This window comes from Balaenoptera acutorostrata, chromosome 11 (assembly GCF_949987535.1).
Source record: "Balaenoptera acutorostrata chromosome 11, mBalAcu1.1, whole genome shotgun sequence".
NCBI lineage: Eukaryota > Metazoa > Chordata > Mammalia > Artiodactyla > Balaenopteridae > Balaenoptera > Balaenoptera acutorostrata.
In genome coordinates this window covers 60,389,881-60,414,718 of record NC_080074.1, presented here as the reverse complement: position 1 = coordinate 60,414,718, position 24,838 = coordinate 60,389,881, and the positions used below count along the sequence as shown (strand labels likewise).

General features: G+C 37.0%; 1 protein-coding gene and 1 pseudogene across 5 annotated transcripts in view; one reads left to right on the top strand and one right to left on the bottom strand.

Moving 5' to 3' along the window:
* The window catches only part of RBMS2 (RNA binding motif single stranded interacting protein 2), an 87,646-nt gene that overhangs the window by 12,854 nt on the left and 49,954 nt on the right, over positions 1–24,838 (top strand). The window contains exons 1-3 of one of the 5 annotated variants that reach the window (XM_007179616.2): positions 15,178–15,507; positions 15,626–15,687; positions 16,594–16,680. In XM_007179616.2, the coding sequence (XP_007179678.1) occupies positions 16,615–16,680 (66 nt within the window). In that variant the 5' untranslated portion in view covers positions 15,178–15,507; positions 15,626–15,687; positions 16,594–16,614. Of the gene's footprint in view, positions 1–15,177; positions 15,508–15,625; positions 15,688–16,475; positions 16,681–24,838 lie in introns of those variants that run through there. The other 4 variants (XM_007179617.3, XM_007179619.2, XM_057557226.1 and 1 more) reach the window with 4 other exon arrangements.
* Positions 10,420–11,560, bottom strand: LOC103014757 (40S ribosomal protein S27-like; annotated as a pseudogene).

The following is a 24,838-nucleotide window of genomic DNA, read 5'->3' as shown; positions in this document are numbered from 1 at the left end:
CTCTCCCCAAAGTAACTTATAAACTTAACACAATTCCAATTAAAATCTCAACAGGGTTTTGCACAGAATTTTCATGAATCCTAGAATTTTATTGATAGCAGAAGACAAAACAGAAGCCAAGATAATTTTGTAAAAGAGTGAAGAAGCGTCTGGACTTCTCTACAGGATATCAAAACTTTATAAAGCTATGTGGTAAAGATGTGATTAACTTTTTAAGAAACTGCCAGTTTTCCAAAGTGGCTTACCATTTTACATTCCCACCAGCAATGTATGAGAGTTTTGGTTTCTCTACATCCTCATCAACACTTACTATTGTCTGCCTTTTTTATTATAGCCATTCTAATGGGCATATAGTAGTATCTCATTGTGGTTTTGATTTGCATTTCCCTAAAACCCAGTGATTCTGAACAGCTTTTTATGTGCTTATTAGTCATTTGGGTGTCTTTGGTGAAGTGTCTATTCAAGTCTTTTGCACATTTTTAAATTGGGTTATTGTCTTATTTTGAGTTATAAGAGTTCTTTGTATATTCTAGATACAAGTCTTTTATCAGGTATGTGATTTGCAATATTTTCTTCCAGCCAGTGGCTTGTTTTTTCATTTTATTAATGGTATCTCTTAAAAGTCAAAAGTTTTAAATTTTTTGAAGTCCAATTTATCATATTTTTCTTTTATGCCTCATGCTTTTGGTGTTGTCTCTTAAGAATTCTGCTAGCCCAGAGTCATGAAGATTTTCTCCTGTTTTCTTCTAGAAGACTATAGTTTTAAGCTTTTTCATTTAATTCTGTGATCCATTTTGAATTAATTTTTTTGTATGGTATGAGATAAGGGTCTAAGTTTTTCTTTTTTGCATGTGGATATCCAATTATTCCAGCACTATTTGTGGAAAAATTCTTTCCTCATTGAATTGTCTTGACACCTTTGTTGAAAATCAGTTGACCATTAATATAAGGGTTTCCTTCTGGTCTCTCAATTCTGTTCCATTGATCTACATTGCTATCTTTATAATAATACCACATTCTCTTGAGTACTTTAGCTTTCTCGTAAGCTTTGAAATCAATTACAGTTAGTGTAAATCTTTCAGTTGTTCTTTTTCAAAATTGTTTTGGTTCTCCTAGGTCTTTTGCGCTTTCATCAGCTTATCAACTTCTACAGAGAAGCCTACTAGGATTTTGAGAGGAATTGCATTGAAACTATATATCAGTTTGGGGGAAATTACCATCTTAACAATTACTTCTTTAATTTTTCTCAGCAATGTTTTATACTTTTTGGCGTATAAATTTTACATTTGTTTTGTTAAATTTATTCCTATTTAATTCCTTTTGATATTATTATGAATAGAATTGTTTTCTTAATTTCATTTCAGTCTGTTTACTGCCAGTGTATAGAAATATAGTTGATTTTTGTATATTGATCTTGTATCCTGTGACCTCCCTGGACTCATTTACTAATTCTAGTAGTTTTATTGTGGGTTCCTTAGGATTTTCTACATAGACAATCATGTTTTGAATAAGGACAGTTTTATTTCTTCCTTTCCAATCTGGATTCCTCGAAGCTATTTGGTTCTGTTTTTGTTGTTTGTTTGCTTTTTCTTAGGACATTGTCTAGAACTTCCAGCATAATGTTGAATAGAAATGGTGAGAGCAGACACCTTTGCCTTGTTCCTGATTTTACAGGGAGTGCATTCAGTCTTTTAGCATTAGGTATGAAGTTAGCTGTAGGGTTTTTATAACTTTTTTATCTATCAAAATGAGGAAATTTCCTCCTATTATTAGCTAGGAGATTTTATCATGAATGAGTATCAGATTTTGTCAAATGCTAGTTCTGCATTTAGTGAGACGATCATGGGGATTTTGCCTTTATTCTTTTAATATGACAAATTACATTACTTGATTATTGAACATTTAACCAGCCTTGGGTTCCTGGCACTGACTGCAGTTGGTCATGGTGTTTACACCTTTTTTATATGTTCCTGAATTCAGTTTGCTAATATTTTTTAAAATAAATTTATTTATTTAATCTATTTATTTTGGGCCCTATTGGGTCTTCATTGCTGCACGCAGGCTTTCTCTAGTTGCGGCGAGTGGGCTTATCATTGCTGTGGCTTCTCTTGTTGTAGAGCACGGGCTCTAGGCGCTCGGGCTTCAGTAGTTGTAGCATGTGGGCTCGGTAGTTGTGGCTTGTGGGCTCTAGAGCACAGTCTCAGTAGTTGAGGCACAAGGGCTTAGTTGTTCCGCGGCATGTGGGATCTTCCTGGACCAGGGCTCAAACCCGTGTCCCCTACATTGGCAGGCGGATTCTTAACCACTGCACCACCAGGGAAGCCCCCCTAATGATTTTTAATAACCTTTGATAATCATTGCCCATATGAACTGTTTCACTAGGGGTTGAAAAGTGGTGCTATTCTATCATTCCTTATTTATTATTTTAAATTCTTCTATAAATAAGGACTTTGCTTCTTCAACTATTTGGTCATTCAGGGATACAGTTCATATAGAAAAGGTAGGCTGTGTATTTGATTTGTTTCGCTTTACTTGCTAAGTTATAGAATAATAAGTTGGTTCTGTAATATCCTCCAAAGGTGATCAGAGTTTTAAAAATTATTATGATTTTGAACAACTATGATATGTTTACATTCTTTGCAGTTGTTATTCTTTTTGATGCTCAAATGTCCCATCTCTGGACAGTGGGAGTCCCCTCAAGTTGACTCTTGAATTCTTTGACACAACCCCAAATAGATTTGTTTTGGTTTTTTTGGTGGTTGACAGATCTTTTATTAACAGTCGGAAGACTTCACACTTGTTACAATAGGAGAATAAGTGTTTCTTTAATGAATAATTAAATGAAAACTACCTAGGACCTTATAGGATTTTTAATGTGTACTAGGTTTGATACATATCTTAGAAGATAGGACTAGCTTGCTGGAATCATGAGGGTATGACCGAAAATTAGAAACAGTAATTTATAAAACATTCACCTAGATCCACCAGAGGGCAGACAGCAGAAGCAAGAAGAACTACAGTCCTGCAGCCTGTGGATCAAAAACCACATTCACAGAAAGATAGACAAGATGAAAAGGCAGAGGGCTATGTACCAGATGAAGGAACAAGATAAACCCCCAGAAAAACAACTAAATGAAGTGGAGATAGGCAACCTTCCAGAAAAAGAATTCAGAATGATAGTGAAGATGATCCAGGACCTTGGAAAAAGGATGGAGGCAAAGATGGAGAAGATGCAAGAAATGTTTAACAAAGACCTAGAAGAATTAAAGAATGAACAATACAATAACTGAAACGAAAACTACACTAGAAGGAATCAATAGCAGAATAACTGAGGCAGAAGAACGGATAAGTGACCTGGAAGACAGAATGGTGGAATTCACTGCTGCGGAACAGACTAAAGAAAAAAGAATGAAAAGAAATGAAGACAGCCTAAGAGACCTCTGGGACAACATTTAATGCAACAACATTCGCATTATAGGGGTCCCAGAAGAGGAAGAGAGAGAGAAAGGACCCAAGAAAATATTTGAAGAGATTATAGTCAAAAACTTCCCTAACATGGGAAAGGAAATAGCCACCCAAGTCCAGGAAGCACAGCGAATCCCATACAGGATAAACCCAAGGAGAAACACGCCGAGACACATAGTAATCAAATTGGCAGAAATTAAAGACAAAGAAAAATTATTGAAAGCAGCAAGGGAAAAATGACAAATAACATACACGGGAACTCCCATAAGGTTAACAGCTGATTTCTCAGCAGAAGCTCTACAAGCCAGAAGGGAGTGGCATGATATACTTCAAGTGATGAAAGGGAAGAACCTACAACCAAGATTACTCTACCTGGCAAGGATCTCATTCAGATTCGATGGAGAAATCAAAAGCTTTACAGACAAGCAAAAGCTTAGAGAATTCAGCACCACCAAACCAGCTCTACAACAAATACTAAAAGAACTTCTCTAACTGGGAAACACAAGAGAAGAAAAGGACCTACAAAAACAAACCCAAAACAATTAAGAAAATGGTAATAGGAACATACATATCGATAATTACCTTAAACGTGAATGGATTAAATGCTCCAACCAAAAGACACAGGCTTGCTGAATGGATACAAAAACAAGACCCATATATATGCTGTCTACAGGAGATCCACTTCAGACCTAGGGACACATACAGACTGAAAGTGAGGAGATGGAAAAAGATATTCTATGCAAATGGAAATCAAAAGAAAGCTGGAGTAGCAATACTCATATCAGATAAAATGACTTTAAAGTAAAGAATGTTACAAGAGACAGGGAAGGACACTACATGATGATCAAGGGATCAATCTAAGAAGAAGATATAACAATTATAAATATATATGCACCCAACATAGGAGCACCTCGATACATAAGGCAACTACTAACAGCTATAAAAGAGGAAATCGACAGTAACACAATAATAGTGGGGGACTTTAACACCTCACTTACACCAATGAACAGATCATCCAAAATGAAAATAAATAAGGAAACAGAAGCTTTAAATGACACAATAGACCAGATAGATTTAATTGATATTTATAGGACATTCCATCCAAAAACAGCAGGTTACACTTTCTTCTCAAGTGCGCATGGAACATTCTCCAGGATAGATCACATCTTGGGTCACAAATCAAGCCTCAGTAAATTTAAGAAAATTGAAATCATATCAGGCATCTTTTCTGACCACAACGCTATGAGATTAGAAATAAGTTACAGGAGAAAAAACATAAAAAACACAAACACATGGAGTCTAAACAATACGTTACTAAATAACCAAGAGATCACTGAAGAAACCAAAGAGGAAATCAAAAAATACCTAGAGACAAATGACAATGAAAACACAATGATCCAAAACCTATGGGATGCAGCAAAAGCAGTTCTAAGAGGGAAGTTTATAGCTATACAAGCCTACCTCAAGAAACAAGAAAAATCTCAAATAAACAATCTAACCTTACACCTAAAGGAACTAGAGAAAGAAGAACAAACAAAACCCAAAGTTAGCAGAAAGAAAGAAATCATAAAGATCAGAGCAGAAATAAATGAAATAGAAACAAAACAATAGCAAAGATCAATAAAACTAAAAGCTGGTTCTTTGAGAAGATAAACAAAATTGATAAACCATTAGCCAGACTCATCAAGAAAAAGAGGGAGAGGACTCAAATCAATAAAATTAGAAATGAAAAAGGAGAAGTTACAACAGATACCTCAGAAATACAAAGCATCCTAAGAGACTACTACAAGCAACTCTATGCCAATAAAATGGACAACCTGGAAGAAATGGACAAATTCTTAGAAAGGTATAACCTTCCAAGACTGAACCAGGAAGAAATAGAAAATATGAACTGACCAATCACAAGTAATGAAATTGAAACTCTGATTAAAAATTTTCCAACAGGGGCTTCCCTAGTGGTGCAGTGGTTGAGAATCTGCCTGCCAGTGCAGGGGACATGGGTTTCGAGCCCTGGTCTGGGAAGATCCCCCATGCCGCGGAGCAGCTAGGCCCATGAGCCACAACTACTGAGCCTGCGCGTCTGGAGCCTGTGCTCCACAACAAGAGAGGCCGCGACAGTGAAAGGCCCGTGCACCACGATGAAGAGTAGCCCCCGCTTGCCACAACTAGAGAAAGCCCTCGCACAGAAACAAAGACCCAACACAGCCAAAAATAAATAAATAAATAAATAAAATAAATGTTAAAAAAAAAAATCTTCCAACAAACAAAAGTCCAGGACCAGATGGCTTCACAGGTGAATTCTATCAAACATTTAGAGAAGAGCTAACACCCATGCTTCTCAAACTCTTCCAAAAACTTGCAGAGGAAGGAACACTCCCAAACTCATTCTGTGAGGCCACCATCACCCTGATACCAAAACCAGACAAAGATACTACAAGAAAGAAAATTACAGACCAATATCACTGATGAATATAGATACAAAAATCCTCAACAAAATACTAGCAAACAGAATCCAACAACACATTAAAAAGATCATACACCATGATCAAGTGGGATTTATCCCAGGGATGCAAGGATTCTTCAATATACGCAAATCAATCAATGTGATACACCATATTAACAAGTTGAAGAATAAAAACCATATGATCACCTCAATAGATGCAGAAAAAGCTTTTGACAAAATTCAACACCCATTTATGATAAAAACTCTCCAGAAAGTGGGCATAGAGGGAACCTACCTCAACCCACAGCAAACATCATTCTCAATGGTGAAAAACTGAAAGCATCTCCTCTAAGATCAGGAACAAGACAAGGATGTCCACTCTCACCACTATTATTCAACATAGTTTTGGAAGTCCTAGCCACGGCAATCAGAGAAGAAAAAGATATAAGAAGAATACAAATTGGAAAAGAAGAAGTAAAACTGTCACTGTTTGCAGATGACATGATACTATACATAGAGAATCCTAAAAATGCCACCAGAAAACTACTAGAGCTAATCAATGGATTTGGTAAAGTTGCAGGATACAAAATTAATGCACAGAAATCTCTTGCATTCCTATACACTAATGATGAAAAATCTGAAAGAGAAATTAAGGAAACACTCCCATTTACCATTGCAACAAAAATAATAAAATACCTAGGAATAAACCTACCTAGGGAGACAAAAGACCTGTATGCAGAAAACTGTAAGACACTGATGAAAGAAATTAAAGATGATACCAACAGATGGAGAGATATACCATGTTCTTGGATTGGAAGAATCAATATTGTGAAAATGACTCTACTGCCCAAAGCAATCTACAGATTCAATGCAATCCCTATCAAATTACCAATGGCATTTTTTATGGAACTGGAACAAAAAATCTTAAAATTTGTATGGAGACACAAAAGACCCCGAATAGCCAAAGCAGTCTTGAGGGAAAAAAATGGAGCTGGAGGAATCAGACTCCCTGACTTCAGACTATACTACAAAGCTACAGTAATCAAGACAATATGGTACTGGCACAAAAACAGAAACATAGATCAATGGAACAAGGTAGAAAGCCCAGAGATAAACCCACGCACCTATGGTCAACTAATCTATGACAAAGGAGGCAAGGATATACAATGGAGAAAAGACAGTGTCTTCGATAAGTGGTGCTGGGAAAACTGGACAGCTACATGTAAAAGAATGAAATTAGAATACTCCCTAACACCATACACAAAAATAAACTCAAAATGGATTCGAGACCTAAATGTAAGACTGGACACTATAAAACTCTTAGAGGAAAACATAGGAAGAACACTCTTCGACATAAATCATAGCAAGATCTTTTTTGATCCACCTCCTAGAGTAATGGAAATAAAAACAAAAATAAACAAATGGGACCTAATGAAACTTCAGAGCTTTTGCACAGCAAAGGAAACCATAAACAAGACGAAAAGATAACCCTCAGAATGGGAGAAAATATTTGCAAACGAATCAACGGACAAAGGATTAATCTCCAAAATATACAAACAGCTCATGCAGCTCAATATTAAAGAAACAAACAACCCAATCCAAAAGTGGGCAGAAGAGCTAAATAGACATTTCTCCAAAGAAGACATACAGATGGCCAAGAAGCACTTGAAAAGCTGCTCAACAGCACTGATTATTAGAGAAATGCAAATCAAAACTACAATGAGGTATTACCTCACACCAGTTAGAATGGGCATCATCAGAAAATCTACAAACAACAAATGCTGGAGAGGGTGTGGAGAAAAGGGAACTCTCTTGCACTGTTGGTGAGAATGTAAATTGATACAGCCACTGTGGAGACCAGTATGGAGGTTCCTTAAAAAACTAAAAATAGAATTACCAATATGATCCAGCAATCCCACTACTGGGCATATACCCAGAGAAAATCTTAATTCAGAAAGGCACGTGCACCCCAGTGTTCATTGCAGCACTGTTTACAATAGCCAGGTCATGGAAGCAACCTAAATGCCCATCGACAGACGCATGGATAAAGAAGATGTGGTACATATATACAATGGAATATTACTCAGCCATAAAAAGGAACGAAATTGGGTCATTTGTTGAGACGTGGATGGATCTAGAGACTGTCCTACAGAGTGAAGTAAGTCAGAAAGAGAAAAACAAATATCGTATATTAACGCTTGTATGTGGAACCTAGAAAAATGGTACAGATGAACCGGTTTGCAGGGCAGAAGTTGAGACACAGATGTAGAGAACAAATGTATGGACACCAAAGGGGGAAAGCCGCAGGGGGGTGGGGATGGTGGTGTGATGAATCGGGCGATTGGAATTGACATGTATACACTGATGTGTATAAAATTGATGACTAATAAGAACCTGCTGTATAAAAAAATATAAATAAATAAATAAATAAACATTCACCTAATAGCTTTCCTAAACATTAGTTCCCCTGAAATTAAATCAGGAAGTAAAATTTCTGTTTAAACCCAGTTTTAGATATGATTCATAACAGATGTTAATTTTATGATTTTGATGCTACCTTTTTAAAGGTACTCAATAAAAATTCAAATCTCATTTTAAGAGTACAAATTTAAAGTGTGCAGTAAAACAACCCCAGTATTCTTTGATAGCTTCCTTGCTTACTGGTCTGAATATGCCTTGTACATATTGTTGTTTCTTATTTTTGCCATTGTATCTTTGGAATATATTCCTGGAAGTAGAACTGTTAGGTTGAAGGGTGCATATGTAATTTTGCTAAATAGTGCAAAAGGAGTTATGCTATTTTCTATTTCCACAAACAATATATGACAGCCTTTTTACCACAGTCTCTCCAACGTGGTTGACAACTCAGCTTGTTGTGAAGCTTTTGGATTTTTGCCAGTCTGGTAGGTGAGAAATGGTATCTCCAAGTAGTTTTTTTTTTTTAAAGGAATTCCTGTATTTTTATTATCATTATTTATTTATTTATTTTATTTTATTTTTGGCTGTGTTGAGTCTTCGTTTCTGTGCAAGGGCTTTCTCTAGTTGCGGCAAGCGGGGACCACTCTTCATCGCGGTGCGCGGGCCTCTCACGATTGCGGCCTCTCTTGTTGCGGAGCACAGGCTCCAGACGCGCAGGCTCAGTAGCTGTGGCTCACGGGCCTAGTTGCTCCGCGGCATGTGGGATCTTCCCAGACCGGGGCTCGAACCCGTGTCCCCTGCATTGGCAGGCAGATTCTCAACAACTGCGCCACCAGGGAAGCCAAGTCGTTTTAATTTTAACATATATTTTTATGTTCAACAACACATTTCAATAAGTTAATGATAGTGAGTCCACATTAACATATAAAGAAAGAAATTTGCCATTAGGCATCTAAAATTTTATGAGTTGGCTCTGATTCTCAAACTGAAGGTTATTTACTGAGATTTGCGGTAAGGAATAAGATGGATTTGTTTAGACAACTATTATGTTAATAAAATATTCAATTAAAAAAAAAGATGGATTTGTTATACTCGACATGGCGTAGTAAATATCAACTGTGGTCTCACACTTGGAAAATGCTTTGTAATCAATAAAGTACTTTTACAGTCATTATCTAATTTGACTGTCATGATTGTCCCTGAGAAATAGAACAGATACTATGCCCATTTTGTAGAAGGGGAAAATGATGTTTTAAAAAATTGAGATTTTCCAATTTAACACAGCAAATGATAGAGCTGGGTTTAAATTTCAAACTTCTGAGTTACCTATATACAAATTCTGTGCTTTCTCTTCCTGGTATTTGCTAAAGGGTGCATGACCTATATTATCCAGTTGGTGGCAGTGTTCTCTTAATGTTCATTGAGATTCACTTTCCCATTGGAGATACTTAAAAGAAATTGAAAATTGTATTCTTACAGCTAACATTCTTGAGCATAAATTATGTTTAGGTGTTAAAGATAAAAAGATGAATAAAGTTGCTGCCTGCTTCCTAGGAACTCACCGTCTGGGTACAAGAGGGAGGGCAGTAAGTAGAGTTAAAAGCCTGCAAAAATTTTGTACAAAATGCTATGGGAATACAAATTTATAATGGGCCTTTTGAGGTGGTATCTTTTTATGTGATGATGGGGGTATAGTTTTATCTAGTACACAGATGAGAGACACAAGTAAATTCAAGCTTTCTGACTACCTAATGACAAAAAAATAAGCCACAGAAGGAAAATAATATGTATTGTAAATATAAAGGAAAAAGCTCCTAGATGTCCTAATGTGCCATTCCATCACTGTCAACACTATTTTCAGTGTTTTTTTTTTTTAACATCTTTATTGGAGTATAATTGCTTTACAATGATGTGTTAGTTTCTGCTTTATATTAGTGTTTTTTAAGAAGTAATATCTTTTCAGATGTAAATTTAGTGTTCAAGATTATTCCACTCGTTCATTGACCAAATATTAAAAAAAAAATTGTGTTTGTGTGTGTATCCAAAATGTGTTTGTTGGAATGGTTTCCCATTCATCCTGATTCAGGGTGCTTTTAGTGCTGCTTCTGTCTGAAGGAGCATCTTTCTGTAAGCTTTGCTTTTTCTCCTGTAGGCTGCCAGAGGACAGTAGAGCAGCCAACACACAAACCTAGTATTCGTGCATGACTAAAGAGAGTGATGATTTTATAGCATCCTGGGCATTTCACATCCATGAAGTAGGAATTGGGTCTCTGCACTAGGCAGAGTTTCCTCTCTCCTCTTCTCTTCTTCTAGATAGGGATGAAGGAGATCCTTTTCAAGAAGCAAGTTCTCATGGGGAGGTTGTCACTGCTGACAAATATTTTTAAATTTTAAATTAGCCAGGTACTGTTAAATGCTAGGGATACAATGGGGTACACGAAATAGTCACAGTCCCCGTCCTCATCAAGCTTATGCTTCTGGTAAACCCTGCCAGTGACTAGTGACCTTATAAATAATGTATATTGATGTTTTAGAAACCACTTCTTATATTCAAATCTTATGTTTCATCTGAGAGTTTCAGAGTATGGTACAAATTATCCCCAGAAGGAAAGCAGAATTCAAGCAAATTACCTTCTAAATACATAATGAATTAAACCTCAGGTAGAATCTAGAATACTTAATTAGCAGCACTTCCCAACAACTGTAGTTTTCTACAAATCTTCTTCTTGTTTGCATTATAAGTTTATCCCTAGAAATAGTATCCATTGTGTAATTTAAGAATAGGCCAAAATATTAGGTATCACTGCTTTATCACTTGAGATAAAAAGCTGATTTGAGGAAAACAGTTGAACTTTCACCTCTGAAATCCTAGGATTATTTCTTTATTTTTTCTGACCCCAAAAGATATATATATATATATCAGAATTCTAAATTTTACAGTCAAATGAGATTGGTATGGGAACAATGTTGAATTGAGACAGAAAGTCTGGATTCTGGTGTCAGATATTTGACCCCTATGACCTTATGCAAGTGAGTTTACCTTTCTGGGTTTTTTTTTTTTTTCAATCTGAAAATGAGGGAGGACAAAGGAAAGGAACTATCCAGTTCATCAGTATTCTGACTCATTATCATCTCCACAGTCTCACACTTTTTGCAGTGTTAGATTTAACCATATGAAATTACCAGTATTTGACTATTTGAAAAGATTTATATTTAACCTACATAAGCAGCCATTTCATTTGGTTCTAATTGTTCAATTTAGTTGTGGACCCTTATGGGGATCATCTGAGCTATTTATTTTAGGGATAGCTGAAGCCAAACAAAATTAATGTCTCAAGTGTAAAGGAAACATACATTTGGAGACTATAATATTACCCATCAATACAGTCCATTCTGGGTATGCATAGAATCCAGTCTAGTCTTTTCTTTCTACATTATACTAACTTTCTGGTCCAGTGATTCTAGATGATTTGATTCCTGTATTTCTTTAGTGTCTGGCAAAGGAAAAGTCTACTTGAAAATTTTGTTAGGATAGTCTCTGTAGTAAGTTTTGGCCAGAAATATCTGTTGTTATAGAAGAGGAGAATATACTATTAGCACTGATATCCAGGGTATGAGATAAATAATTCTTCAGAGTTGCCTGTCTTTTCCCCTGTTTTCCAATGAGTTAAGTCAAGGAGTTGAGAGGCCAAACTTTCCCCATTTCTAGTTTTAGACCAATTTTGTCATTCCATCCTACATTCGAAGGGGACAGGGCTAAGCTTTTCTAGTTGTTTGATTCAGATCCTTAAATTTTCCTACTTAAGGAAGCTGATGTGTTAAACTTTTTTTTTTTTCACTTCTTCTTAAGGCATTACCTCATCTCTTTACCGTTAAATAAATTGAACTTTTTGGTCTTTTTTCATGACCTAGACTTTTGGGCACAAAAGTTAATCAGTGGGAGGAAAGATAATCCACAGAGAATACATATGTATGTATGTGTATATATATATATATATATATATATATATATATATATATATAGTACATATATTTATATTTATATAAATATAAATTTATATTTATATTATATATTTATTTTTAAAAATATATGTATATGTATTTTTTTGGCCGCGATCTTAGTTCCCTGACCAGGGATCAAACCCGCACGCCCTGCAGTGGAGGTACGGAGTCTTAACCACTGGACTGCCAGGGAAATCCCCACAGAAAATATGAATAGCTGGGGAAAAAAAAAACCCTTGGCCCTAATATACTTGTTCAGGTCTCTGAACCATATTCAGAGGTCCACTAACAAACTTGGCCCTGTCTCACTGCTGGCAGACACATGTGCTACATCAGCCTGGCTCTAGCCCTACAACTAGGGTCTGGCATATCTGCAGGTAATAAGTTCCTTGAGTTCTCCACCCTGATGTGGAGGGGCCAATAGTTGCATGCAGTCATCTTTCAACATACAAGTCAGGGTTGATCTGACCCCAACTGCTCTCTACCTGAGACACATACTTAAAAGTGTTGTTTTGTTACTGAGTCCAAGCTCGTGCTGCTTGCCGAAGGACAGGCCAGTAAACTGAGAGACAAGCTGTTGGGGCAAGGAATAGTGACTTTATTCAGAAAGCCAGCAGACCAAGAAGTGGTGGACTAGTGTCCTAAAGAACCATCTTACCCAAGTTAGAATTTAGGCTTCTTTTTTACTAAAAGGGGAGGGGGTGTGATTGGTTGCTGCAAACTTCTTCATGTCAGAATCCTTTGTTCTTGCATCTGTCCACGTAGGTCAGGTCATGTTGTTCCTGTAAACCTCCAACATGACAAATGTTATTCTCTGTTCTACAACTTTTTACCTCTGTACGAATGGAAAAGTTTTATATCTTTAAAGGTCAGAGCCTTGAGAATGGGCTATCCTGTATATTTCAGGCTATAGGCAACATTCTTAACTTATAGCAAAAGCAATAGAATACAAAGGTTAAAGTAAAAGAAACAGGTCCAATATGGAGTCAGATTTGTTCTTCCCTGTTACAGTTTTTCTGAAGAAATCACAAACCAGTCTATATTGAATCCGAGGTATAAATGTCTCCTTCCAAGAGATGTTCCAAATAACTTATTTTACTTTTTCCACTCAAAACAACTTTTGGGTGCTGGGCTCAAGAGAACCAAGAATTTGAGAGGCATTGACTAAATCTGGAATAATGTAAGCAATATAATGCGCAAAGCAGATGGGGGCGGTGATCAAAGTAAACACACTGGAAGAAATAGGATTCTTCCTCTTCTCATATACTTCCTGAATATAACCACAGAACTCCATTACCTTCTCTGTCACTTCCACAAGATTCCATAGCCTCCTTTAAAAATATACTTACCAGAGTAAAGGATGTAGTTTCCAGTCCTGTTGGTGCTCTTTGACATAATTGACCTTTGTCATCAGTTCACCAAATCTGGGTCATTTTACTTTTATGGCCCTAAACTTATAATCAGAGTATAAACATACAGGTTTTTGTATTAGTAAATACATATGGAATTTATATAGAATTTACAAAATAGAATTTATTTAATTGGATCCTTCTTTATCTCCCTTCTGATACTTTCTACTTTTAGAATGGCAAAATGGTGTTAAATTTCAGGATACATGAAGATCCTCCTTTTTTCTAGATCTATTTCAGTTTCTTAGAGTAGTAGGACTCTAGAGAAATGGGAGCTGGGATGTCTTGTCTAGTGTACTTTGATTCTGTACTGTTTTGTTTCCTTTTTTTCCTAGAGATGAGACGGTCCACCAATTTCCAAGAGATAGGGAGTTATGAAAAGAATTTCCAAATAATTGGATTATTTGCTTATAGAAGGCAGAGAAATGAAATTGGACTGGGTGATTCCTGAAATTTCTTATTCAGTATTTCCACTTATATAGTTTAGCCTGCCTAGTCCTAGTATGATCTTTTGAATGTAACTAAGATACTAGTTTTTGGAAATGTTCACTTCAGATCATAAAATCTGGGTTATACAATACCCAGAGGGATACACTGGGAGACAGTAGGGTAATTAATCAAAATGCAGCTAACATCTGTTGAGTGTGTACCAAGTGCCAGATACCTGCCTAAGGGCTTTATATACATTGCCTTATTTCATTTCACTACAATTTTAGGAAGCAGAGACTATTTATTTACTGTATTTTACAGATGAGAGAAGTAAGGTTCAGATGTGAGGGAATTCTCCCAGTGTCACTCAGCTTGTGAGTGACAGGACCGAACCAGAACTTAGATTTGATTCCAAAGGCTAATGAAGTAGGTATTATCTCCATTTTGGAAATGAGTAAATTAGAGATGTTAAGTAACTTGGCCTAAAGTTAAATAAACAGTAACTAACAGTGGTGTCAGGATTTGAACTCATGTCTGCTGCTCTCTAAAACTTACGGTTTTAACTATTTTAAGTTCTAAGATATCATTGAGCGTTAAGGAGTGCAGTAAGAGAACACAACACGTTGAGAATATGAGAAGTTTTAAAAAATTAAATTAGGTTGACTGCTATTATAAATCCCATTATAAATCAGGCCTTAAAGATTAAGGTTTTGTACCACATTGTTAGGCTAAGGGAGAAGACATCAACCAAGGACCTAAATGGCAATGATAACTTGGCATATCATGAATGAGAATCTCTGAGGGCAGAAAAGGGACTTTAAAAAAATATGGTATCACTGAGAGATGCCTTTATTGATTTATTGACTGCATTTGGCTGCTGTGCTTCCAATCTCAGTTGCAATTCCCACATTGAGGCTGTTCCCACCCTTCCTGTGTCCCTTGAGCTGAGCAGGAACTTCCTGTCCTATTGGAAATGAAAGTCAGAGATTGGGGGTATGGTATGTGTGTATTTACTCTGCAGACTGTTGGTACTGTCTGTCCCATTATTATAGCAAAAAGGTGACAGGAAAACTAGAATAGAGACTGGGACTTCATTTAAGGGACGGTTTCGTCTTAATGTTTTTTGTGGCAAAGCAGACAGGGTTAATTTATTACTTAGAATATCCACTATGGCTGTGAGGGGGCCTTAAGAAGTGATTTGAAGGCTTTCATTCTATATCCCTGTTCTACTTGGACTGGATTGGTAAATTACTGGGTATCATTCTTAAATTTTTGTTTTCCAACAAGTTTCTTTTATTGTTAAGTTGCCTTCTACAGGACATTCCTTTGAAAGTATTAGAGGTGAGTGTTTCAACTGTGTTCATTTCTTGACTCTAATGTTCTTCTTTCCTAAGAACTTTGTATTTTTCTTCTCTGTGAAGCATATGTTTTTAAAATATTTATTTATTTTTTTCTGCAGCTCACAGCTTGAAGCAGACATCCCAACTCTGAACTTCAGCTTGGGCATAAATTTCAGGTTGGGTGAGTAACTAATTGTTCAGCTTCATAGACCTTGAAGACTAGGAAATAGTGGGATAAAGATTCAAATAAGATAGCTTACAATTGAAGAAATCACTAGGCAATTATATCTCAATAAAGCTGGGGGAAAGAAAAAAGAAAGCACTAGGCACCAAGTTTCATGACATAGTCCAGTTTGAAAATTCCTTCTTAAGTGTTAAGGCATACCTGGGAGAATCTGAAAAAGATTAAGAGGCATCAGCCCATCAGCATAACCCAAGAGGAGTAAAACTATCCAAGGATCTGAAACTAGTTATTTCCCATCCTCTGTTTTGCTTGTCTCTGCTCTTTGGTGAGCTCTTCTGTTTGTTCTTTCTTTGTGTGTTAAGATCGCTATCAGTATAAAGTGGGGGGTAAGTCCTGAGCTCACCTCACATATTCTTTCTCAGTACTGTGATTTTCTTCACACGTTCTCCAAAGCAGTGTCCCAGTGGCCCCTTTAAAATCAAGATTGGAATCTTCTTATAGCTGAGATCTAAGGAGAAAATATCCTCATTTTTTCGTGGGAATCTGAACTTGTTCATATAGGAAAGGTGATGGAGTTGAAAGCGGTAGACCTAAGAACTTTTCTTTTGCTTTAACTGCTAAGCCTGTGGGGGAAAACAGAAAAACAAAAAACCAAAAAAACATCTTGGGCATTAGGACCCAGTGGAAGAGCCTCACTCAGACTCGGGGTTAAGTTCTATCAGTGACGTAAACAAGCAGCCCTAGCTCATTCTTTACTCCCCCCCTCCTTCTCTCCCCCTTTCTCCTCCCCCTCCTTTCTCCCTCTCCCTTCTCTTCCTCCCTCCCTCCTTCCCTCCCTCTCCCTCTCCCTCTCTCTCTTTCCTCTCCCTTTCCCTCTCCTTCTTCCCCTCTTCTGTCTCTTAGCTTCCTAACATTAAAGAGAAAATGCTGCTATCAGTGACTTCAAGGCCTGGGATTTCGACTTTTGGCTATAACAAGAACAACAAGAAGGTAGGGAAAAGTGCTTTTTTGGAATCCAGCTACTTCCTTTTCTGGGGATCGGGAGTGTCCTTGGCTTTAACATTCTCCTTAAGAGGGGAACGGGATTCCTCTACTCTCAGCGCCTCTCTTTTTCCATCACTTTTTTTGGCATCTTTTCTCACCTGGTTCTGAAGTTTCAGGAATTTATAGTCCCTTATGTGAGGCCTGAAGGCAGTGGAATTAAAAACAAATTAAGCTTTGCAAGTTTGTGTCTTTGTGAAACGAAGTTAGTTTGACTTCCTGCTGATGTATCCAATTTTCACAGGGAAAATATGTCACCTCAGACCCTGGCCCCCAGCCTACCACCTCCAAGGTTATTTTGTCATTTTGATTAACTGTTTGCATTCTCCCCCCAGCCCACCTTCCTTCCTACCATTCCTCCAGCATTATCAGGTAGCTGAATACAGTCAGTGAAATCACAACAGCTTCATCTGAGGACTGAGTCTACTCTTCTAGCTTAGATAGAGACCCTACCCCACCCAGCCTGTAGGGAAGGAGTTTTAAGAGAAGACATACCTTGGGAATTAAGGCAGAGAGTTCTGTGATTCTTTGGGGTCTGCTGCTGAGCTGGGCCTTCCTGCTCTGCAGATAGCCAGGCTCAGCAGAGATCTCTGGAGTCTATGCTTGGGCACAGGGGCAGTCTGGGGAGAGGTGTACAGTCATCTCCACAATTGCTAGGGAATATCTTGGGCAGTTTCTTGGCATTTCAGTGCACACCGTGCTGATTAGGAGGAACTGTATGCTGTAGCAGAAAGACCATTTACCCCGTCTCTTGATTTTATATAGCTGTTCTTTGAAGAAAAAAGGTGCCTTAGACATTTAAGGGTCTTTTGCTCATTTGATGGATTGTCGGGCAGTGGGTAAGAATTCCTGATGCTTTCTTATACACATAGGGAGACTGTTATAGGTGAACAAAGTATCTGATCAAGGTATTGGTAAATGTTTAGACCCAGAACACCTAGTGTTAGTTTATGTGGTATTCATTGTGTTACATCCTTAAGAAATATGGGTTCATATTTGTTATCAATTTTAAATGTGTATATATATATATATATACACACACACACACACACATAAATCAATATGATTTTGATAGAGAGATATCTAATCTGTCTTTATTCTTTTCATATCTTGTATAGTACTGTATGAAATCTCCTTCCTAATTTTTTCCCTCCAAGTCTCTCAGGTTACCCATTAAAATACAGTAAAATGAATTCCAGAAATTGGTTTTTTCCCTATTAGCGGCTTCATGTATTTGATGCTATCTAAAATATTCTCTTTTCTTAGCTCTCCACTCCCTTTCCCCCTTGTTGTATAGGAAACATTTAACCAGCTTCTAAATCTAGGATAGTGTAGGGGACAAGAGGTATGATTGCAGACTGGGATTCAAATCTCATATCTCTTTCTGGTAACTTGTAAGGTTTGGGAAACACATTAGGAAACCTGGGGTAGGGGTAGATACATACTTACTAGTGTATTTGTCAAGTATTTTTTGGGTTCTTACAGGTCACTGTTATGATGACATCACTTTGTGACTGTATCGATGACTCCTTGTGTGTATATATAGGTTTGTGGGTGTTGAGTATATTTAAACTAAATGATTACTACATTGCTGTCTTTTTGTTTATATGTATGGCTTAATGTGTTCATTTTTTGGGAAGAATGTTTTGAGTGAATCTGCTCATGTAATTTGTCCATTTTTATACTGAAGGTTAAATTTTTAAAATAACTTATTAGTTTTTAGTAATAAATGTAAGACATGTCTATTTTTAAAATTTAAGCATAAAGAGGTATATAAAATAAAAAGTCAAGTCTTCCCTTTATGTCCTGAGGTTCCTTACCTAAATCCCACTCCTTAAGGGAAATAACTAGTAGCAGTTTGCTCTATCTATTCTACCAGACTTTTTTCTATGACAAGTAAAGTTTTAATTTTGACATTGGCTTATTTGCTCAGTTTCTCAAATAGGACAAGTCTATGTAAAAAGGTTCTTGAACCTGTCTGAAACATTTAAAAAACTGAAATAAAGAACAAAATTCTAAACTTCTGAAAAAGTACATATAAATATGTGCTTTTATTGTCCATCATTTTGTTATACCAAAATCTGGAAATAATAGATTTGCAGAGATCTGCCTTCTTTAAGGAGCATTTTTACATCATAATTTACTGTAGTCATCACTTCTGGTTGGTGGAATAAAAATAATTTCCAGTGAGCTCAGTTTGAAAAGCTATTTGTACATTACTGTTCTGACTTCATTAGTTTTATTTACTTGTCTTTATTATTTATTTATTTATTTATTTATTTATTTATTTTTGTCTGCATTGGGTCTTTGTTGCGTGTGGGCTTTCTAGTTGAGGTGAGCGGGGGCTACTCTTCCTTGTGGTGCATGGGCTTCTCATTGCGGTGGCTTCTCTTGTTGTGGAGCATGGGCTGTAGGCCCGCGGGCTTAAATAGTTGTGGCACGTGGGCTCAGTAGTTGTGGCACACGGGTTTAGTTGCTCCGTGGCATGTGGGATCTTCCTGGACCAGGGCTTGAACCCGTGTCCCCTGCATTGACAGGCAGATTCTTAACCACTGCGCCACCAGGGAAGTCCTATTTGTCTTTAAAAAGTAAGATTGTCTGGGGACTTCCCTGGCAGTCCAGTGGTTAGGACTCGGCGCTTTCACTGCCATGGCCAGGGGTTCAATCCCTGGTCAGGGAACTAAGATCCTGCAAGCCCTGCGATGTGGCAAGAAAGAAAAGTAGGATTGTTTTATTTTGAAACATATTTGTATACTTTATCAGGGAAGTTGTTTCCTGAGGAGCCCAGGACAATTACAGTTTTCTTATTCTTTTTTGGCTGTTGTAAATATAGGCATACAATCAGCAAATATATAATGCCTGATAAAGGCACATTCTTTCTCAGGATGTAGTGTTGAATATCCTTTCCTTTCTTTGGAATTAAAATAGTCACAGAAGGGGGAAAATGTGGATTTCAAAGAGAGATTCTGCAAAATTATGGTACATTAAAAAAAAAACACATCTATTTTAATGGCCTTCAATTATTCTTCGTTCTTAAAAAAAAAAAAAGATCAGAGTTCTAGGGTCTCAACACTTCCTTCAACTTTTGAAAGAGTTGCCTCAGTAGAGAGATTTGAGTATAGGTGAGATTGAAAGAGGAAGTGTTTGGGACTAAAGGAATTCCAGACTTGTAAAGAACCTAACCACGCCTTCCCTGACATCATCTTCCTGGCATGTGTTATTATAAGTTAACTCCTCAGAGCATCAGCAGCCATTCCCTTTGGAAAAAAAGAAAAGGGACTGTGTTTAACTTGGGATAATGTGCCTTCCCCAACGTAATTTGCATAAATTTCTGTTTCTTCTTGAATTTAACATATTGAAGACCATATTGGGGCTGGGAGTTGGGGGGAGTGGAGGCAATGATGAGAGTAGAACTGACTGGTAGGCACTGCCAGACTTTCACTCTTTAAGAAGTTTGAGTTACCTGAGATTTTTGGAAGAGTTTACTCAGGAGAGAAGAAAGTAGGAAGCAATACTAGAATTGTTTATACTTCTAACAGGGAGAGAGAATTTTTCTGTGATTACTACATTTTCATCTAGTTTCCATCAAATCAAATTTAGTAGAACTTTTAAAGTCTAATGTCTCTTGACTGGGGGCAGCTAATAGTTCTGTTATCAGTAATAAAGTTAACTCACTTGGTTAAAGTTTAGTAGTAATGTCTTTCCATTGATTCCTCCTTTTTTTTTTTTTTTTTAGCTCTATTACACTAACTTATGCCCTCATTACCACAGCAATAAACATCCCGCATGATCTCCTTGTCTCCTATTTCTCCACTCCCTACCCCTTGACCCCAAGTAATTTTATACCTGCTACCAGAATAATCTTCCAACATTCCAGCAGTTTAGTGCTGAGCATTTCTTATATACAAACCTTTAATGGCTGTGTATTACCTGCTAAACAAAGTCCGAATCCTTAGCCCAACACCCACTATTTATCCAGCCTTTCCTTATCTTCCCCACCTCCCCTGCATGATTTCATCACATTGACTCTGCTCTAGCCAGTTGTGTTACCTGCAGTTCTCTGGATATAACCTTTGGTTGTTGGTTTACATTTCTCAACCCATAAGAAAATATGCTGTATAATAAAACAAAAATATAGAAAAGAAACAGGACAAAAGAAAATATAGATTAGAATAGGAAGTCAGGGACTTCCCTGGTGGTCCAGTGGTTAAGACTCTGTGCTTCCAATGCAGGGGACGTGGGTTCGATCCCTGATCGGGGAACTAAGATCCCACGTTCCACGCGGTGCGGCCAAAAAAAAAAAAGTCAGCTGGAATTAAAATGCAGATGTGCAAACCATAGAGTTAATCCTGGAAGATGAAGACTGATGAATAGTCATTGATTTTGTCAGTGTAGAGGTGGTTGGTGACTTTGACATGCAATTTCAGAGCGGGGGAGCAAAAGCAGGGTTGGAGTGGGTTGTTGAGTGAAAGAAGGTAAGGGAGTATAAATGGTATATATAGACTAATCTTTTAAGAACTTTGATTAAGATGAAGAGCAGAACCCAATTTAAAAAATGGGCAAAAGGTCTGAATAGATATTTCTCCAGAGGAGATCTACAAATAGCCATGAAAAGATGTTCAGCATCATTAGCCATCAAGGAATCAAAACCACAGTGAGATACCACTTCACACCCACAAGGATGACTGTAATCAAAAACACAGATAATAATGTGTGGTGTAATTGGACCCTTATACACTGCTGATGGGAATATAAAATGGTGCAGCTGCTTTGAAAAACAGTTTGGCAGTTCCTTAAAAGGTTAAACACACTCCTAGGTATATACCCAAGAGAAATTAAAACACGTCCACACAAAAACCTGTATATGATTGTTCATAGCAGCATTATACATAATAGCCCAAAGGTGGAAACAACCCAAATATCCATCAACTGATGAAAGGATAAATAAAATATTATATATACCCATACAATGGAATTTTGGAATTTTATTCAGTGATAAAGTAATAGAGGGACTTCCCTGGTGGCACAGTGGTTAAGAATCCGCCTGCCAATGCAGGGGACACAGGTTCGAGAAGATCCCACATGCTGCAGAGCAGCTAAGCCCGTGCGCCACAACTACTGAGCCTGCACTCTAGAGCCCGTGAGCCACAACTACTGAGCCCACGTGCCACAACTACTGAAGCCTGTGTGCCTAGAGCCCGTGCTGTGCAACAGGAGAAGCCACTGCAATGAGAAGCCTGTGCACAGCAACGAAGAGTAGCCCCTGCTTGCCACAACTAGAGAAAGCTCGCGCAGCAACGAAGACACAACACAGCCAAAAAAAAAAAAAAAAGTAATAGAGTACTGATACATTCTACAAAATGGATGAACCTTGAAAACATTATGTTAGTGAAAGAAGCCACTCACAAAAGAACGCATACATTTGACCCTTGAACAATGCGGGGCTTGGGAAAATCTATGTGTAAGCTATAGTTGATCGTCCATATATACGTGACTCCTCTATATCCATGGTTCTGCATCCTAGGATTCAACCAACAGCAGGTCGTGCTGTACTGTAGTATTTACTATTGAAGAAAATCCACATATAAGTGGGCCTGTGCAGTGCAAACCTGTGTTGGTCAAGGGTCAACTGTATCTGATGCTTCCATTTATATGAAATATCCAGAATAGGCAAATCCAGAGAGACAGAAAGCAGATTAGTAGTTGCCTAGGGATGGAGTAGGAGATGGTTGGAGGGGAAAAGAGGAGTGACTGATAATGGGTATTGGGTTTCTTTCTGGGGTAATGAAAATGTTCTAAAATTGACTGTGATCCAAATACCATTGAGATTATACTTTAAATGGGTTAATTACATGGTATATAAATTATATCTCATAACATTGTTATTTTAAAAGGATGGGGAGCAGAGAAATGAGATAAAGCCTGGAAGAGGATGGTGGTAGTGTTGAGAGAATTTTCTTAAAGATGGGAGATATAGGAGCGAAAATGTAAAAAGAATCATGATGAGTAATTTGATACTTACTTTCCAAATATATATGTTCCTATTCATATCCCTCCTACTTTCTGATTCTTTTGTCATTGTGCCTCATGTAGTATTCAGCCTCTGATCCTTTTGTTGTTGTTGTTGTTGCTTCCTTTTGGAATGGCCTTTCTGTTCATTTGTTCACTCTACCCACATTCGTTAAATAGCTCCAGAATGCTAGGACCTGGGGTTAAGGCATGATGGTGGCCATTCAAGAGCTCACAGTCAAAACTGTCTTTCAAAACCCTAACTACGCTTTAGAAGTTCAGCTGAAATATTACCTCTTCTATACAGCTTCTCCTGATCCCTCTACCTCCTAACCCCAAAGGGGACTTTTTTTCTTAGCCTCCATGATATTTTGTACTTCATATGTGGTATTTATATAATTTTGCATTGTATTGGAATCATTTAGGTGATTGGCTTATCTTCATTGCCGTAGTGTAAACTCTGTAAAGGTAAAGACAGTGTTGTTCAGTTTATTATCCTCTGAAACACCTGATACAGCATCTTAAGCCTATCTAGTAGATACTTAAAATATATATCCTAATAAATGTAATTAATTTTAGGCATTAAATTAAGATTAAGAAAAGGAAAGCAGCATTGTGTTCTATACAGATTGTGAAATTTCGAAGGGGGTGGGGGGGAGGGATAAATTGGAAGATTGGGATTGACATATATACACCACTGTATATAAAATAGATTACTAATAAGGACCTACTGTATAGCACAGGGAACTCTACTCGATACTGTGTAATGGCCTGTATGGGAAAAGAATCTAAAAAAGAGTGGATATATGTATATGTATAACTGATTCACTTTGCTGTACACCTGAAACTAACACAACATTGTAAATCAACTAGACTCCAATAAAAATTTTAAAATAAAATAAAGTTGTGAAATTTGGAGTTAGATCTGAATTTAAATATGGCTTTTGTCACTTGTTAGATGTGTGACCCAGTTCCAAGTTTCTTAGGCTCTCTGACCTTGAGTTCTTCATCTTAAAGTACTGATATACTTTATTGGGTTATTTTTGAGGATTGGTAATATTTGTTAATATTTATAATCATATATCAGTATGTAAATAGACTTATTTCTTTTATCAAAAAAACCCCCTTTTTCTTGATGCCATTTCTTCCTCCACCTGCTGCCCCATTTCTCTTCTTCCCTTTATATAAACTATCTGAAAGTGTTGTTTATTCAAGAGTTATATACTAGCTGTCTCCAGTTTATTTCCTTCCATCACTTTTTCTTTTATTATCTTTAATATATTATTTGATAATACAAAAGGTTACATGTAACTCTAAAGCATAATAATAAGAGGAACACCTGTAAGCCCATCTTCCAACTCAAGAACTAGAATCATTGCCTGTAAATTGCATATACTTATGAGTTTCTCCCCATCCCATCCCCTCCCTCCCTCCCTTCTAGAGGTAACCACTCTTTTAAATTTTATATTTATTATTCTATTGCTTTTTTAAAACATAGTTTAAAGTCATGTTTAATTTGCTTGTTTACATTGTTCTAAGTACTTTATGTGTAATTATATATATTATATCATTTAATCCTTATGACAATTTCATTATTATTTTCCCTGTTTCACAGATGAGAAAAAATGAACTACAGAGAGTTTAATAATCACGTTGCTAGTGAATGGCCCAGCTGGGATTTGAACCCAGATAGTTTGGCTCCTAGTCTATGCTCTCAGCCACTACTATATTGTCTTATTGCAATACAGTCTTCTGTTTGTTTCCATTCAGTGTTACATCTTCATGATTAATTCATGTTGTATATAGCTGTTTTATTCATTTTTTCATGTTGTATAATATTTCATTTTGTGAATAAACCATAATTTATCCATTCTCCTGCCAGTGAGCTTTTGGATTAATCCAGGCTTGTTTGTTTTTGCTATTCCTAACATTGATGCTCAGAATATTATCATTTATGTGGTACATTTGTGTAAGAATTTCTTTTGGGTTTATACCTAGGTGTGGGACTGTGCAGTATAGGTATGTGAATGTTCACCTTTAAGAGATAATGCTAGGGAATTCCCTGGCGGACCGGTGGTTAGGACTCTGCACTTCCACT